Here is an 18,506-nt window from a genome sequence, read left to right as displayed (position 1 = left end):
AAAGAATGTAAACCTGCAGACTTAGTTCATTCCCAGTTAATGGGGAAAATATTAGGGTATAAATAGTTTTTGTTTTCTTAGACTCAAGAATAGATAAAGGTGGACTATATAATGGAGAAGCGGAGATCAATCCAGGGGAAGAATCCAATTACAAACTTGGGCAAGATCATGAAGAACATTTCTGTGACAAAGATAGAATTGTTAAAGAAAATGTTTTTTTTAAGTGGTGATAGGCAGCTGGATGAAAGCTAGATATTGAAAAGGTACAAGAGAAAGAAAATAAAAGCTTCTGGATTATAGATTTAAAGATAGTTACAGTATGTACTGAAGTATCAGGGATTAGAAGAAGAACTAGCTGTGTGATTGTTGTAGGTGGATGATGGACTTTAATATACGTTGTCAAATTGGGGAAATACAAAAAGGGGAAGACAGCAGAAAATAATGATGAATGGGATAAGGGAAATCAACAAATTATTTTTGGAGATTTACAGATTAAATCTGAGCCAGGCTGAGATGTCAGACGTTGGTCAATAGCAGGAGTTTTCATTTTAATTTAAAAATATCTCTTAAATCTTGATCAGCAGGCAAAATTCTAGTAATAGAAATTTGACTGTTCACATCTGAACTCTTTATTTCCCCGTGATGTCTCAGGGAACCTCATCAACTTAAAAGATCCTGGTTTCTTATGTTTACCACTGGTCAGCCAATTTTTTTCTTTTTTATATACTTTATTAAAATTTTACAAAAGCTAAAATATAAAATGCAAACAAACAAAATATTAAGAAGGAAAAAGATAGGGTAAGGGAAGGTGCAAAGAAATAAAGTAAAACAAAAAGAAATAAAGAATTCAACTTTCAAGATCATTATAAATATATCATGCATTGAACTTTTGATCTAAAATTCAGTAATATCTGTATTTCTACCATCATAAGCACTTCTATTTGTCAATCTTAAAATTAATGTAGCATTTCCATTTTGAGCAAAAAGTCAAAAAGCAGTTTTAAAAAAAATAAACATAGTAAATTTTGCCATCTCAGTCAGTTGCATTATCTTCCCCATCCATTCTCCCATTCTGGAGAGTCTTTCCATCTCTGAGCATACCAAAATCTTGCTGAAGTTATCATATATAGAAACAAAGTCCCATTTTTTTTCTTTAACTGCTTATCCCTGGTCATCTCAATTGAATGGCACTGAAGATCGCATTTATGTTCCGAATGCAATTTCTAGCCAGGATGGGCAATGGAGATTATAAGAGTTGTGCTCAATAGCAATAGCAATAGTTAGACTTATATACCGCTTCATAGGGCTTTCAGCCCTCTCTAAGCGGTTTACAGAGTCAGCATATCGCCCCCAACAACAATCCGGGTCCTCATTTTACCCACCTCGGAAGGATGGAAGGCTGAGTCAACCTTGAGCCGGTGAGATTTGAACAGCCAAACTGCTGAACTGCAGTCAGCTGAAGTAGCCTGCAGTGCTGCATTTAACCACTGCGCCACCTTGGCTCTTAGTTCATAGGTTTGGGGATATTGGGAAACTGCCAGCCAGCTGGAAGGAGGAGGTCAAGCAACGGCCTAGCTTGGAATCTTCACACAGATACAAGCAGGATAAACTTAATTTCCCCCATGATCCATGAAGCCTTTTCTGGTTGTTCCCAGGAGAAGATAAGCAGTCTGGTGAGATTCTTGTGACATAAGTGGTATATAATAAAGTTACTGATTTTTAGCATTCGTGGGTGGCTCTGGTTGCTTGCACCTGACAGGAAAATGGCTTTTTGCAGAAGGCTGGGATAGGAGCAGAGCAATGAGGAGCATATTTAGCTCTATTCCCTTGCATCATTTGCCAAGTTTAATTAAAATGCGGGAAGTTGTGTGCACATGCGACGGGGGGCAGGGTGCATGTGCATGGGAGGGGGTATTGCATTTTTGGGGTTCACACTCCTTGGGCACTCGGTCCAGAAAAGGTTAGCCATCACTGATATAGAATATAGATCCTGATATCCTGCACAGTATGAGAAGTAAAATAACGGGCTAAGAAAATGATGACAGTAAATGGATTTTTTAAAAAATACTCTATAAGAAAATCTAGTTAAGTGCAACTTATCTGTTTTTCAAGTTAACATGGGTTAGTTTTGGAAAAGAGAGAGAAAGCAGCATGATTCTTTCAGAAGTGGCAAATTGAAGATGACACACATTCTTTAGTCTTTTAGAGACATGTCATATAATGACTTATATTAGGAGTAATAAATGGATTCTCTCTTTCCCCCTAAGCTGTCTTTCAAAACTGTCTATCGGAACAATTTCTCAAAACTATGTTGATAAATTGGAAGCAGCACAGTTTGGAAGCAGAAGCAGCCAACAATAATACCCATTCATACCATTTATCAGGGAGATTTCTTTTCTGTGTTTAAAGAAGAGCAACCTAGAAATATGAACAGGCCAATCCGTAAAAAGCATGGTATACTAATAAGGTAACAGTAATAAAAGGGACAGTTTTAACTACTAATGTGAAGAGTCACCTTTAGGACCTGGCTACCTGAGAGACTGCCTCCTGCCACTCACCTCCCAACGACCAACAAGATCGCACAGGCTGGGCCTCCTCCGGGTGCTGTCAACCGGACAATGCCGGTTGGCGGCTCCCCAGGGGAGGGCCTTCTCTGTTGCTGCGCCGGCCCTGTGGAACGATCTACCCGCAGAGATCCGGACCCTTACCACTCTCCCGGCCTTCCATAAAGCCGTTAAGACCTGGTTGTTCCGGCAGGCCTGGGGCTGTTATGTTGATGGATATCCAGCCCCTGCTTAGATGTAATGGATGATGTGAATTTTTAATATTGTATTTTTCTATTTTTAAATTTAAACTGTTTCTGTCTTGCTGTGAGCCGCCCAGAGTCCCAATGGGAGTGGGCGGCATACAAATTTTAATAAACCTTAAACCTTAAACAAAGAGTAAATAAATACTAAATAAATGTGTTTAAGTGTACTGATTAAATATTTGCTACACAACAACCATCCAGACAACATTTTCATGGATGAAAACAAAGGGAAAACAAGGAGGTGTTACAAAAGGAGGAAGGGATGCAGTGGTGGGTTGCAGGTGGTATGCCCCATTCCGGTACAGTGCTCCGGAGGGCGCACCCGCCCACCCTCATTCCTTACCTGTATTTGAAGGAAACGGGCCAACTGTGCACGCGCACACAGCGTATGGAGCCTGCACGACGTTATGCCGAGCAGCTGAAGTGTTGCGGAGGCATCACGGAGTGTCGCAGGAGATAAGGATACATGCGCGCATGGTGCGCGCGTTCATGTGGTGGCCACTGGGCCCCGTTGCACCATTTCGATTGCCACGGGATCCGGAACCCACCACTGAAGAGATGGTAAATAAAGCAACCCAAACTGTACATTATAACTTATTAAATGAAACAATAAATGTATAAGGATGATAAATGTAAAGAAGAATAACAATTATGTGAATGTATACTTAAAATGGTATGTAAGAGAATAAAAAAAAAAATTACTTGGGGGAAAAAAAAGTAAAGTAGCTCCTGCTGCTTTCTGTCTCTGGGTTCACATACCATGCGAGCCAAAATGTGATTCATTTGTCTTTGGTTTCATGTCTTGCAACACTTAAAGCATGGCTTACTTCAGGGATAGTTGGGTCTGCAGCTATATGGTGCCCATCCTCTCTTCGCAGCCTTCTGTCCATGCTTCCTGTTTTGAGAGTAAGTGTATTGTACCCCTTCTGCAGATGAATGGATTTTATTCTCCTGAGTATGTCTCTCATTTTTATGTTATTATAATATATGGTTTTATTTTTAAATTAGATTTGTATTGGTATTCATCTCAACTGTGCATTGGGGAGCTGAGAGTTGGCTGACTAGAGTAGCTAACAGTTATAAGCCCATAAGTAGTAAAGGAAGGAAGGAAGGAAGGAAGGAAGGAAGGTAAAAACTTAAATTAGTAAAAAGTGGTAAATCAGTGCTAAATTAAATTAGTACTATGAATAAATATTTTTTAAATTAAATTTTAAAAGGCACTTTTTAAATGATAAAATGTTGTACAAATTAGTTTTAAAAAGTTAAAAAAGAAAATATTTGAAACTCCAATAATAACACAATTCTGCCTATAGGCAGATTTTTTTTTTTAAAAAAATGTAGACATAAAAAATTTCTGCTCTTTTTCTCTTGCAGGTCTGCCTTCCAGGAGACTACACCCCACCAAATTAGATTGTCCTTGATTCTGCCAGCTGTTTGCAAAGCACTAAAGATCTGGATATGCTTCAAAGACTAAGGAGTCTATTTAATTTACCATATTTTATATGATGGTTAGATGACCCTTGAGATGCTACTGTTCTTCTGAGTGCTTATTGGGTTTGCTCTAGGTCAGGGGTGTCAAACTCGATTTCATTGAGGGTCGCATCAGGATTGTATTTGACCTGGGGGGGGATGTCTGGGGGGACGTGGCCAGGACGGGTATGGCCAGCTTAACATCACTTGTGTTGGGAGCACCTGTGGTGGCCCGAGCGCTCTGTGAGTGAAAACAGAGCTTGGGAAAACCACACACAGCCCTCCCAAGCTCCATTTTTGCTGACAGGGCTGCAGGAGGTCATTGCAGCTAAAAACGGAGCTTGGGAGGGATCCATTTTCACTGGCAGAGGCACCACGGATTTGTCCTTCACTGTTTCCAGGGCAGCCCCGCAGGCCACATCTAAGCACCACACAGGCCGAATCCGTCCTGCGGACCTTGAGTTTGACACTCCTGTTCTAGGTGACCATTGTTATCTTTTTGTGCTGGTTTTTTTCCCCCTTGTCTGTATTTCCCTCCCTTTGATTTGTGAGCCGCCCTTAGTCCCTCCGGGAATAGGGCGGCATATAAATGCAATAAATTCAATTCAATTCAATTTTTATGCTTGATAGCTTTTTTTCCTTTTTCCGTTGTTTTTAAGTATTGTTGGAGTCACATCTGAGAGACGGGCAACCATAAATCCAGGTTTTTATATTATTTATGTATTTGTTAAATTTGTATGTTGTCCACCTCATTGTCAAGCAACTCTGGGTGGCTTATAAATTGCTTTCTTCGGTTGCTGCTGCTGTCTCACTTGCTATTCCAGCTCGGGCCTCTTCCACTCCATTCCCTGCCCATCTGCCATCACTTCATTTCAGGCATCCAGCTTGGCTAGATTCTCAGGGTCCCCCTCCAGTAATTCCCTTCACATGGAGATCGAAGCAGCTTTGCCAGATCAGTCCTTCCACCCTCACCACCCTTTACTTTTCTGTTTCTTTCTCATACTTGTTATTCCCAATGGAGGGTCTTGTCTTGTTTTCATAAGCTTTGTCCAAATCAATTTGATTCATTCTCCTCACCAGTCTGAGTGGTATCATGACTGAACCCCAGAGAATTCTCTGAACAAATGAAGTCAGATGCCAGAATCTCTCCTCCCTCTTTTGTATCTTGCAGCTAAAATACAGCTTGGCTGGTAACATTCTGAAGTTCTCCCAAAGGTGCTTTTTCAAGAGACAACTGGGCTTTCTGGTTTTTCTTTGAAGATGCTTCACTTCTCATCCAAGAAGCTTCTTCAGCAGAAAATAATGTTTTGGCCAAGGGACTGAATTTTGCAGTAACACCAGAAAAGCTACCAATTTTAGATCTCCTCACAGCAGAGATGGTATTCAACAGGTTCTGACCAGTTCTGGAGAACCGGTAGCGGAAATTTTGAGTAGTTTGGAGAACCGGTAAATACCACCTCTGACTGGCCCCACTCTCTGCTTCCCGAGTCCCAGCTGATTGGGAGGGAATGGGGATTTTGCAGTAACCTTCCCCTGCCATGCCCACCAAGCCACATCCACCAAGCCATGCCATGCCCACCAAGCCATGCCCACCGTTGGCTCACAGAACCAATAGTAAAAAATTTTTAATCCCACCACTGCCTCACAGCCACAGTCAGCCATCAGAAGCAAAAAAGTGGCAGAATCAGAAGCAGAACAATTAAGGATGAAGGTATCTACAGCCCTCACAAGTGCCAAAACATCCCCTTCCAACCTCAGAACTGAAGAAGCTTCTTGGATGAGAAGCAAAACGTCTTCAAATAAAAACCAACCAAGGCATAAAAACAACAACTTTCAACAAAGCTACTGCACAGGCTCTACCACACACTTGGGCTCCCATGTCTGCTGACACACAAAGCCACATCTTCAAGGGTTTGAGGATGCCAAGGGTCAGGACCCATCTGATCTTCTCATCCAAGAATCATTTTCAGCTCTGACTAGATGGTGGAAGCAAAAAATCTTCAAGGAAAAAAAAAAAGAAAGTCCAGTTGCCTCGTGAAAAAGCATCTTTGGGACCACCATGACCTGGATGACTAAGAATCTCCAAAGACATCCACCTGCTAAGCCATACATAGACTGTGGGTTTTAAACCAGATTATGGCTAAATTCACAATGTGTGAATCCAGCTTCTTTTCTTAAATCCTCAACAGTATACAGTCTATCCCTGCAGTCTATCCCTTCACTTCTCTGACACAGTGCCATATATTTTTTATTTTTTAAAAATAATAACTTCTTCCCTCAGGATTTAATGTTCCTAGAACACAGTTTGTCTGCTTCAAAATAGTATCTAGTTTAAGATTATAATATGTTGAATGCAAAAAGCCAAATAACCATTAGATGACAGCCAAGAGGCAATAAAGGCAGATCTTTTCTGCCAGCTGGTGGTTGACCATGATATGAAACAAACCAGAAGTGGGGAATAAATATTGTGTGCAGCTGTTAACATTATGGAAAAATAAGTTGGAGTAACTAGGATCTCTCTCTCTCTCTCTCTCCCTCTCTCTCTCTCTCTCTCTCTCTCTCTCTCTCTCTCCCTCCCTCCCTCCCTCCCTCTCTCTCTCACACACATATGAAGACTGTGCTTACACACTCAACCACAACCAAAAACAGCCAAGATTACTTGTTAGCATGTTGAAGGAATTCAGCTGCTATCTCCTCATCTGCTCTCATTAAACATGCTGTATGAAGCCAGTTTATTTAGGTTAGATTTAATATGCTGTATGAGCCCAGCCATTGGTTTATTCATCCAATCCTTATTAAACAAACTATGGCCTACTTGGCTGTAAACGTTTGAGTGACTATAGATCAAGAGTTTAAGCAGCTTGACTTTTACTGTAACTATTATTAAATAATTAGGAGTGAGAAACATAATTGCTAAATAATTGGAAGCCAGCTGCTGAGATGCTGCGTTAGACATCTTTTACTCTGATGAATACAAGCATCCAATTTCAAATGTGTGGGATAACCATGGTTTGATGATAACCATCTCAATAATGGTTAGGATCTACCTCCTGTGCTAAGCCAAATCAGACAGACCACATTATTGTTTTAGCACCACGTATGAGTGCAGCTAGTTGGAGATTGAAGAGAACACGAGTTGGTTACAAGTAGACATACTTTACTTCCAGTAATCCGATTTCATTATTTTCTGTTCCAAAAACACAAGCAATACATACAACGATTTGCAAATGTAATTTGCCAGACAGAGGAGTGAACAAAGAAAAAGTTAGGTATGCCTGGGATGCAGGCATAGTATCGGTCCAATCACTGTCAACCTTTTTTTTTAAAAAATGTATTATTAGTCTCCAAGCCCAGATGTCAGCCAGGGCTCTCTCAGACCACAGGCGAAGATAGGAAAAAAAATGTAACTCAGGCAGCAAACGGGGACCTGTAGCTTAACAGACCAGGCTTTTATAAGCCTAAGCAGAATTTTATCATCTTGTCCACTTGCCAGTATTTGAGGCACAGGAGATGTGAGCCAAAAGAAAGAAATCTTCCCAACCATCCACTTGTGTTTTGAATTTGTACAAGTGAACTCAGCTAAGTGCCCAATGTGACATAGGAGCAGACACTATCCAGAAGGAGAAGGGCAGTAGCTCCAACCTCTAGCAATCTACTCCCACGTTTTAGAGACCCTTGTGAGATCTGAATTGGGGGAAAGGTTTATGTAACTATGTCAATAAATAGAGATAAAGGAGACTTGGAACAGACTCGGGTTCTAGGGAATTGCCATCCCTTTGAGGTTGTCCAGACAAGAAGCACAAGCCACAAGTAGGAATTACTAATGTCAGGTAATGTGCATTTGGAGAAGAAATGTGGGGGGGGGAGGGAAAATTCCAGAGAGGAACCCCAAATAAGTGATTGTCCTGAATACTTCCTGAATAAGTCCCAAAATGGATGGGGGAGGGAGTGAAGAAGAGGTTCAGGTGGCTACATCTTGGAATCTCTCAGAGTATAGGTAGTCCTTGACTTAAGACCATTATTGAACCTGGAATTACAGTTTTAAGTTGTTATGGTTGTAAGTCAAGGCATCACATAACTGGACCCGATTTTTTATTATGCAAATACTGTTATCCTTGAGCAAATCCATTCTACCCAACGGGTGGTTTTTTTGTGTGTGCAAAAAAACAGAAGGAGATGCCCAAAACTAGCCAAAATGTCAAAAATCATAGTCACATGATGTTGTAAGAGTGAGCTGGTTGCCAAGCCCCCAAATGTAGTCACCTGGATTGTGGGGCGATGCAGCATCGTAAAACACACAATGACCTATTAAATTCAAACTGGGTTATTTGGACTGTTTAAGCTACACAGTGTCAACATCTGAAGAACAAGGTTTGTCAAGATGATAATCACAACCACATAATTGAAGCTTTGCCCATTTTTACATAAGAAAAGGGCAGGATTTCAATTATGACAGAGGTGTCAAACTCAATTTCATTGAGGGCCACATCAGGGTTGTGTTTGACCTCGGAGGGCGGGGAGGGGAGTATGGCCACGTGGCCCCCTCGAGCTCCATTTTCACTGGCAGAAGCACTGCGGGCTGGTCCTACACTGTTTCCAAGGTGGCCCCACAGGGCAGATCTAAGCACCCCGTGGACCAGATCCGGCCCCCGGGCCTTGAGTTTGACACCTCTGAATTAGGCAGTCATGGCTGCCATCTTCACTTTTTTGCCATCCGTGGTCAAAGACTCCACCAGGTTCATGGTAAGAATGAGACCATTTTGCCAAGCAGAGTTTGAGAATCCCTTCCACACTATTCCACTCAAGCCAGAGGATTTCAAGGGAATGAGTTATGAATTAGCTACCTGATGAGTGAGCTGCCCCAGAAGTAAATAACTGCACAAACCACCCTGGAGCTAAACTTGAAGAAGTGTTATTCCTGAAGAAGTATTGAGTTGCACAGACAAGGGTCAAGTTATCCAACGCAATGAAGTCACCGCCTTGTAATGTAGTCACTGCCTTGTCGCCAGCGAGATGACTTTCCCTTTTAAAAGAAAAAGAGAGAAAATCTACTGGAAATCAGGGTGCCAGCAGGTCAGGAAGTGTGCAGCCCACCCACTCACAGGCTAAATCAGCAACCAATCCAGCATTCTGTTCCCTGAACCAGATTGGGGAGGGGGGGCATTTGGAGGGGGGAGAAGAGAGAGAGAGAGAGAAACAGAGAGAGAGAGAGAGAGTGATGGGTGGGATACTGTTTCATATTTCACTTTCTATCCTAACAAAAAACAGAACACAGGAGAGGACTGGAGAAAAAAGTGGGCTGCTACATATAATGAAAACTTGCCAGTGGTATTAAGTTAAGGGCAACAGAGAGAAAGGAAATAAATTTAAATATGCTCAGCCACTAGAGGTTACTGTTGCTCTATCTATTTTTAAATTAGTAATTGCTTTGGGAAACTGCTGTGAGTGTCCTCTTGGATGCCTTCTTTCTAGGTTTTCAGCTGAAAATGTTACCGCTTCTGATGCAATCACGGTTTTACTTTTTCTGCCATTTCGTGATCACCAAACCTTGTGTGAGAAAAATCTGGACAATTTTGGAGAAATCAAAATCTGGAGTATTCACACTGCAGACCAAAAACATTGTGTTTCCAAGAAAGAATCAATTCAGTGAAATATACACTTGAGAAGAAACAGCATGCTCTCTGAGCCAGTTCTATAAACACAAGTAAAATAAAGCATAGATTTCATTTTAAAAAAAAAGAATTTGTTTGAGAGTGCAAGAGTAATCTTCCGAAATGACATCTATTTATGTATTCAGTTAGATTTATAAGGCTGCCCAATTCAATGTAACTCTAGGTTGGCGTGCAACAACAAAAACCAAAAAATAAATCCAAAAAGAGTAGCATTTTATTCATTTTATTTCATCAAACATGTATTAGACAACATATATAAGTATAAAGATGATTTTGGATACATTAAATGGGTACAAATAAAAAGAAACATTAGGACAGGGACAGTAGGGACATTAGTGTGCTTATGCATGCCCCTTACAGACCTCTTAGGAATGGGGTAAGGTCGACATTAGACAGTCTAAGGTTAAGGTTTTAGGGGTTTGGGGAAGAAACCACAGAGTCAGGTAGTGCATTCAGGTAGTGTAACATGATGTAAAATCATGCACAATATATAAATATGAATATGAAAGCAAAGCAAATTTTGTCTGCTCTCTGATTGCCTTGCTGCAAGCATCTCCCAGTCTTGATAAACTAGAACTGATATAATCAGTATGTATACTGATATATCTATAGATAGTCTATATAGATCTATCTAGAAGAGGGCTGCCTGTTACTACATTTGTCCAAAGGTTGTTCTCAGTTTCTGAGGAGTAAACAAATCTACCATCTCATTTTTTGTTTCCTGCGCTGACAACACTTGTGGTTAAAGGTTAAGATGATAATCCTATAGATAGTTTTCTGACGATTTACTGTTTAAAGTGATAAAACACATTTATCACTTTACTGTTTTATGATTGAAAACATTGTGTAAATTGTCCACAGAAATGCAATTACTGCGGATTAAATATTTCTTAGTAACAGCAATAACAGTTGTGTTCTTCCTCTACTTAAGCTACCTTAAAGAGAGACGGGCACGGATCAATTTTCAGAAAAAGATGCAATCAGACTCTCATAATTATATTTACATAGCCCTGTTGTCATCTACCTTAATCTATTTTGGGTGCTTTTTTGGACTCACAAATAAATGTTTCTTTCTTATCTCCCATTATTGTGAATATTGTGCATTTATTCTTATTATTTTCAGTTCTTCGCCAAACTTTAACCCATCAGAGGATTTCCTCTAGATTCTCATCACGCCACGATGTAAAAAAGATGTAGAAAGAGTGCAGAGAAGAGCAACAAAGATGATTAGGAGACTGGAGACTAAAACATATGAAGAACGGTTGCTGGAACTGGGTATGTCTAGTTTAATGAGAAGAAGGACTAGGGGAGGCATGATAGCAGTGTTCCAATATCTCAGGGGTTGCCACAAAGAAGAGGGAGTCAAACTATTCTCCAAAACACCTGAGGGTAGAATAAGAAGCAATGGGTGGAAACTAATTAAGGAGAGAAGCAACTTAGAACTGAGGAGGGATTTCCTGACAGTTAGAACAATTAATCAGTGGAGCAACTTGCCTCCAGAAGTTGTGAATGCTCCAACACTAGAAGTTTTTAAGAAAATGTTGGATAACCATTTGTCTGAAGTGGTGTAGGGTTTCCTGCCTAAGCAGAGGGTTGGACTAGAAGACCTCCAAGGTCCCTTCCAACTGTTATTCTATTCTATTCTATCATTGCTTAGTTCACCCAAAAATTTTCAATGAGGAACCTTTTTAAAAAGGTGTTTCTTCTTTATCAACTTGTCTGATTTAAAAAAAAAAGAACCAGTAAATTTGGGCACTGTTTTGAAAAATGGATTTGGATTTGGGAATAGGAAGAAAATATATTTGTTTGAATGCAATATCCCATTGAATTTAATTTGCAAATCCTTCTGGCAAATTATTCCATAGGCTTTCATGGATCACAGCCTGATTCAGCAAAAGCAGGGATAAAGTCATGAGAAAAGGAAAAGGAAATTAAAAAAAAATGTTGTCTTAGGAGTGTATTCCTTACAACTAGTGCAGTGTGATTCTGTAATTTAGGCAAGCAGGGTCAAACTTCAAGTCGTCAGAATATACTCGGTTGCCATTAAACCAAAAGTCTTAAGAGTTGTTTTTTCTTTACGATCTGCAACAGAAGCAAACAATTTAATTACAGACGAAGATAAAGAAATTGCTCCCCGCCCCGCCCTGGAGACCTGCAAACAGAGCCTGTCAGGGCAGCCTCTCCTTCTCCCGCCCATAGCAACCGCGCTTAGCAACACGCGCGCGGCTGGATTGGGCGGAGCTGTCTAGATCTTCGGTCCTTTGGAGCGTCGGGTCGGCTTTCTATGCAAGTCCGAGGCTGTATGGCCTAGTCCGAAAGGGATGCTAAAAGTAAAGCTCCTTTTCATAGGCCCCAGCGAGGTGAGTGTGGTTCCAAGACCTTCTCAAAGAAAGGAAACCTCTCGCGGACTTGTTTCTTGACTCCTCGTCCTTTTTCTAAATCGGAAGGGAAAGGCTGCGAGGCAAACGGGAGTTACAGCCTACTAACTGCTCCGAAGATCGCCAGGCGGGGAAGTATGGAGTTCCGTTGCCTTCACTTGCCTCGGTACATTCCCAAAGGCATCGGGTTGCCTAAGGGTGAGAAACAGGCTGCTGAAGAACTGGATGCGAGCTTGGCATATTCGAGCAATGCATTTTCTATTCCTACTGACAAGGGTCAATAGAATAGAATAGAATAGAATAGAATAGAATAGAATAGAATTCTTTATTGGCCAAGTGTGATTGGACACACAAGGAATTTGTCTTTGGTGCATATGCTCTCAGTGTACATAAGGAGAATAAAATACATTCAAGAATAAAAAGATACAACACTTAGTGATCAAGGTTACTAATAAGCTATCAAATCGTACTAGGAAACCAATAAAAGACAGTATAAATTAGCAATAGCAGTTAGACTTATATACCGCTTCATAGGGCTTTCAGCCCTCTCTAAGCGGTTTACAGAGTCCGCATATTGCCCCCACAGTCTGGGTCCTCATTTCACCCACCTCGGAAGGATGGAAGGCTGAGTCAACCTTGAGCCGGTGAGATTAGAACCGCTGAACTGCAGATAACAGTCAGCTGAAGTGGCCTGCAGTACTGCACCCTAACCACTGCACCACCTCAGCTCCTTATTGAAATTGAAATTGAAAGATACAAGCAACATGGTTATAGTAATAAGTTGGAAGAGATAGATACTAGTAAGGAAGAGAAGAATAGTAATACTGTCTTAGTAAATTATTTGACAGTGTGGTGGGAATAGTTGTTTAGCAGAATGATGGCATTCGGGGGAAAAACTGTCCTTGTGCCTTGTTGTTCTGGTGTGCAGTGGTCTATAGTCTAGTTTTGAGGGTAGAAGTTGAAACAAGTTTATGTCCAGGATGTGAGGGTTCTGTAGATATTTTCACAGCCCTCTTTTTGACTCCTGCAGTATACAGGTCCTCGATGGAAGACAGGTTGGTAGCAAGTGTTTTTTTCTGCAGTTCTAATTATCCTCTGAAGTCTGTGTCTGTCTTGTTTGGTTGCAGAGCCAAACCAGACAGTTATGGAGGTGCAAACGACAGACTCAATAATTCCTCTGTAGAACTGAATCAGCAGCTCTTTGAGCAGTTTGAGTAGAGCCTTCATGTTAAGAAACAGTCTATCTTTGTGAACAAGAGATCCTTTCCTTAATATTCTGCTGCGTCTTTCTTCTCTGGTTTCCTAGATAGTCTGATCCAGCAGGTTTCTACTTATTACAGGTAGTCCTTGACTTACAATAATGCCTTTAGTGACGGTTCAAAGTGATAATGGCACTAAAAAAAAGTGACTCATAACTGTTTTTCACACTTATGATCGTTGCTTGGATGGTCAGTTCAAAATTCGGATGCTTGACAACTGGCTCATATTTATGATGGTTGCAGTATCCTGGGGACACCTGATCATCTTTTGCGTCCTTCTGATTAGCAAAGTCAGTGAGGAAGTCATATTTACTTAACGATTGTGTTACTAACTTAACAACTGCAGGAATTCGTTTAACAACTGTGTCAAGAAAGTTTGTAAAAATGGGGCAAACTCACTTAACAGAAATTTTGGCCTCTATTGTGGTCGTAAGTCAAGGACTACCTGCTAAAGAAAGTTTATTTTCAAGATGCCTAATCATTGCCAATTTGGGTTGAGGCAGATGGGAATTGGAGTCCAAAATATCCTCTTCCACCTTGGATAAGAAAAACAGTATCAAATTGTTCCTTGAAACTAATCCCAGTCTTGTGCATTCATTCATGGCATTTCTAAACTTTTTAAAAATACATCAATCACAGTGGGGAAGAATTCCAGGTGGGATCTTCTTTAAGCTACAGCCAGTATTGAAAATACCTCTGTTCCAAACTGTCAGAGCAGCCATGAAAAGGTATAGTTTTGTCGGGTGCATTACAATACTTTTGTTGTAATTTAATTCCTGCTAATGCATCGGTAATTTTGTTTCTGAATTTTTTTGGGATAGGCTGGAAAATCTGTCTTGGCAAACTTTTTGTCAGAGACCATTGAAGGTATTGGCAGTTACATCCCCACACAAGGAGTAAGGTGAGGAGGAATAGACTTATTTACTGTGCACCTGGACAAGCAAGCTTTAAAATGTCTGAAACCATTCATTAAAATCATTGTTAGTACTTTCTCCCTGTCTGAAAACATAACTTAGATCATACTGATTAACAGCCAGTCCTTGACTTATAACACAATTGGGACCAGAATGTCCATTGCTAAATAAGGCAGTTATTATATCACTTATTTTTTTCAGTATCACTGTTACTTTGAACAGTGCCTAAATGAATAATTGTAAGTTGAGGATTACCAGTACTAAATTACTTCTTCAATAATGAAATCTTGACATTTAGTACATACCCAGTCTAATACATGTGGATCATTGCAGAAATGAATGTGATTATCTTGCTTGTACATAACTCTCCCAAATCTTACTATCCTACAGAAAAGTTTGCTAAATGTATGGCTTAGATGACATAGATGCATTTTTCTACTAAGAACAGAACAAGGAGTTTGCATTATCTGGCAACCTGTTTGATTTGTTAATCTCACGATGCAGGGAATAGTCTTCCATTGCCAAGAGCCAAGGTGGCGCAGTGGTTAAATGCAGCACTGCAGGCTACTGCTAGATCAGCAGGTCAGCGGTTCAAATCTCACCGGCTCAGGGTTGACTCAGCCTTCCATCCTTCCGAGGTGGGTAAAATGAGGACCCAGATTGTTGGGGGCAATATGCTGACTCTCTGTAAACCGCTTAGAGAGGCCTGAAAGGCCTATGAAGCGGTATATAAGTCTACTGCTATTGCTATTGCTATTGCCCTTTTTAATGCAAATTCCATGCAGTACAAGGAGTTTGCATTATCTGGCAACCTGTTTGATTTGTTAATCTCACGATGCAGGGAATAGTCTTCCATTGCCCTTTTTAATGCAAATTCCATGCAGTACATTTGTTGACATGTAGCTCTTGACAAGTGAATGCATAAATCCAAAACTATGAGTGCATCTTTCTGTTGAAACAAGAGATAGTAGTGGCTGATATTAGCCAATGGGCAGAGAAGATTGAATGTCTGGGAGAGTTCTAACTATACTTTGATTGGAAAGAAGAGAAATTAACCAGGGGCAAGTAATATGATATAGTACAGTTCATTTGAAAAATATTCTTCATACAGGTCAGGGTTCCTCTTTCTCTAGCATGCCTGCTTTATTTACTCAAATGGAGTACCTATTTTTAAATTTTAGGATTTTAGAGTATGAGAAGCCACATTTCAATGGAAACAGCAAAGGACCAGGATGTCGGTTTGAACTATGGGATTGTGGAGGTGATCAAAAGTGAGCAAGTTTCTTATATATCTTGCCAACTTTCTCGGTGTAAATCCATTCATAACTTACGCCAGATGCGTTAAGCCAAGGAACCTTAACTATGATTTGGCATGATAACTGAATTGATGGTTTGCAATCAGCTAGCAATATAGAGTTAGAAATTATGATTTTAAAGGGAAATTAAACACCATGACTTTTGGTACTTACTCCTTAGTGTGATACGTCGATTAAAAAAACAATTTTTTGAATCACATAGAAAGCCTCCACATATAAAGAGGCTTGTTGCAGACAAGTAGTTTGGTCGATATTTGCATTATGGCAGTGTCATAAACTGAACAAGCTTGTAAATTAAATTCTGAAAGGGGATTTCCTCAAGGCACATAATGTTTTTGTATTACTTATTGTTGCAATTACTGTACATCCCATGCTGCTTATTTGGGGGGAATTTAAAATGTTGTATATGAGAGTTTCTCTCCCATCATTGAAGTTACAACCACCCTGTGAATTATGTTGGCTTTAAGAGAAACAGAGATATGCACATCTGTAGCCATATAGGAATTTCACATATAACAGTAAGGCTTAATTAAATTATAATTTGGCTTGCTAGTTTCATCTTATACAATATGTCAATGTTTCTCAACCTCATCAACTTTAAGATATATGGACCCCAGGCAGCAATTATGGGAGTTGAAGTCCACTCATCTTAAAATTGCTAAGGCTGAGAAATACTGTGTTATATGAACCCAACTGCTCTGATTAGCAAACTATGCTTGACATTTTACACTAATATTTATACTTGGATAGCGAGATGGGCTGCATATTAAGTAGTTGAAAAACTGTGGCTTGAAGCAGTGTGAACCCAGTTATTATCTGCAGCTGGGTTGCATAATTTCTATCAAACAACACTTTCCAGCTACATTTTTTTTCTTTTGCACTTCTAGATTTGAGACTTGCTGGCCTGCTCTGATGAAAGATTCCCATGGTGTCGTCATTATTTTTAATCCAGACTTGCCAAGCCATGTGAAGGAAATTGAAATGTGGTACTCCTGTTTTGTCCAACAGCAGCAGTTGCTTGAGAATCAGTGTTTGCTCATTGCACATCACAAGCCAGGCACTGCAGGAGATGTAGACAATCTCACTTTGCGTAAGACCATAACCTTTATTTCCCTGTTTTTGTGTAATCTTTGTCAAATTGCAAACCTGATTCACTGTTTTCTCTCTTCAACTTCAAAGCTTCACCATTGAACAGGCTGACATTGATACACTCCAGCCTTGAAGAAGACCCTGAAGACTTCCGAATGGAGTTTGTGAAGTTCCTGAAGAATATTACTAATTTGGTAAATGAGAACCGGGACAGAGAGGAGATGCTCATTATTAATTAGTAATATGATAAACATTGGAGAAATAAATGGCTATTATTTATTAATAACTTAAGTTTCTGTTAGGCTTTTCTTAATGATTACAAACTCATTTATTTTTCTTCCAAATGTGAGAATAATTGACTTGGAATTGTGTAATACATTCACTGTGTGGTACACAATGAGAAATACATAGCTATGGATCCCTTATACAGGTACTCCTCAATTTACAACAGTTCATTTAGTCACTGTTCAAACTTACAACAGCACTTCAAAAAGTGACATGACCATTTTTCACACTTATGACCATTGCAGCATTGCCATGATCATGTGATCAAAATGTAAATGCTTGGCAACTGACTCATATTTATGATGGTTGTAGTATCCTGGGGTCATGTGATCGCCTTTTGCAACCTTCTGACAAGAAAAGTCAATAAGGAAGCCAGATTCACTTAACAACTGTATTACTAATTTAACAACTGTAGTGATTCACGGAACAACTGTAGCAAGAAAGGTCGTAAAATGGGAAAAGCTCACTTAACAAATTTCTCGCTTAGCAATATAAATTTTGGCCTCAATTGTGATCATAATTCAAGGACTTCCTGTATTAAAATTCTGAGTCCATTCTTCAAGAATATTCTTCAGTATATCCAATGTTTTAATAGAATAGAAACCAGAATTGGAAGGGACCTTAAAAGTCTTCTAGTCCAACCCCCTGCCTAGATAGGAAACCGTACACCACTTCAGAGAAATGGTTACCCAACATCTTAAAAACTTCCAGTGTTGAAGCATTCACAACTTCTGGAGGCAAGTTGTTCCACTGATTAATTGTTCTGTCAGGAAATTTCTCCTCAGTTCTAAGTTGCTTCTCTCCTTGATTAGTTTCCACCCATTGCTTCTTGTCCTATCGTCAGATGCTTTGGAGAATGTTTGACTCCCTCTTCTCAGAGGATATGGCATCCCCTGAGTTATTGGAACATTGCTATCATGTCTCCCCTAGTCTTTCTTTTCATAATATTTGGCTTTATTTCATAATTGTAAATTGAGTTTGTGTTCTTTAACTGTTATCTTCCCATCACATCTGTTGGCATTCATTGCTCCACTAAACGATGCTGTATTTCTGAAAAGCATCAGTCTCCAATCTGATCAGCCAGTTGTTTGCTGCAGCCGCTTATTTGAAATTGACAGTCAGCTCTTATTTGGGATCATCTTTCTGCTTTTTTTCATCCATGCTTGATACACTCTTTGGCTGCAAGAATGAGACCAGGGAGCTGATTAACATTGCTTGCTTATACTTGAATCCCTTGCCTACCGGTAGTTGAGCAGAAGTTTCAACGTGTTTGACATTCTCAGCAATAGCAGAAAAATTGGTGAAATCATTAAC

The 18,506-nt window shown here is 40.0% G+C and overlaps 1 protein-coding gene across 3 annotated transcripts; it reads left to right on the top strand.

The window, feature by feature from the left end:
- Window positions 1–12,169: 12,169 nt before the first annotated feature.
- IFT22 (intraflagellar transport 22) lies at window positions 12,170–17,391 on the top strand. Of its 3 annotated transcripts, XM_032216340.1 has the most exons (5): window positions 12,170–12,311; window positions 14,410–14,489; window positions 15,684–15,773; window positions 16,706–16,908; window positions 16,998–17,382. In XM_032216340.1, exons 1-5 carry the CDS (start codon window positions 12,273–12,275, stop codon window positions 17,144–17,146), a joined length of 561 nt encoding a protein of 186 aa, XP_032072231.1. In that variant the 5' UTR covers window positions 12,170–12,272; the 3' UTR covers window positions 17,147–17,382. The 3 variants fall into 3 exon arrangements, with proteins under 3 accessions (XP_032072231.1, XP_032072233.1, XP_032072232.1); XM_032216341.1 differs by lacking the exons at window positions 12,170–12,311; window positions 14,410–14,489 and adding an exon at window positions 12,321–12,495 and having other exon boundaries at window positions 16,998–17,388; XM_032216342.1 differs by lacking the exons at window positions 14,410–14,489; window positions 15,684–15,773 and having other exon boundaries at window positions 16,998–17,391.
- Window positions 17,392–18,506: the final 1,115 nt, after the last annotated feature.

This window comes from Thamnophis elegans, chromosome 4, assembly GCF_009769535.1.
Source record: "Thamnophis elegans isolate rThaEle1 chromosome 4, rThaEle1.pri, whole genome shotgun sequence".
Classification (NCBI taxonomy): Eukaryota; Metazoa; Chordata; class Lepidosauria; order Squamata; family Colubridae; genus Thamnophis; species Thamnophis elegans.
This window is presented reverse-complemented; position numbering and strand designations above follow the sequence as displayed.

What these genes read in the sequence shown, in the direction of transcription:
- IFT22 (XM_032216340.1), top strand. Translation starts at nt 12,273, where the DNA reads ATGCTAAAAGTAAAGCTCCTTTTCATAGGCCCCAGCGAG. An exon ending in GATTGTGGAGGTGATCAAAA is followed by an intron (nt 15,774 to 16,705) that starts GTGAGCAAGTTT and finishes TTGCACTTCTAG; the next exon opens with ATTTGAGACTTGCTGGCCTG. An exon ending in TGTAGACAATCTCACTTTGC is followed by an intron (nt 16,909 to 16,997) that starts GTAAGACCATAA and finishes TCAACTTCAAAG; the next exon opens with CTTCACCATTGAACAGGCTG.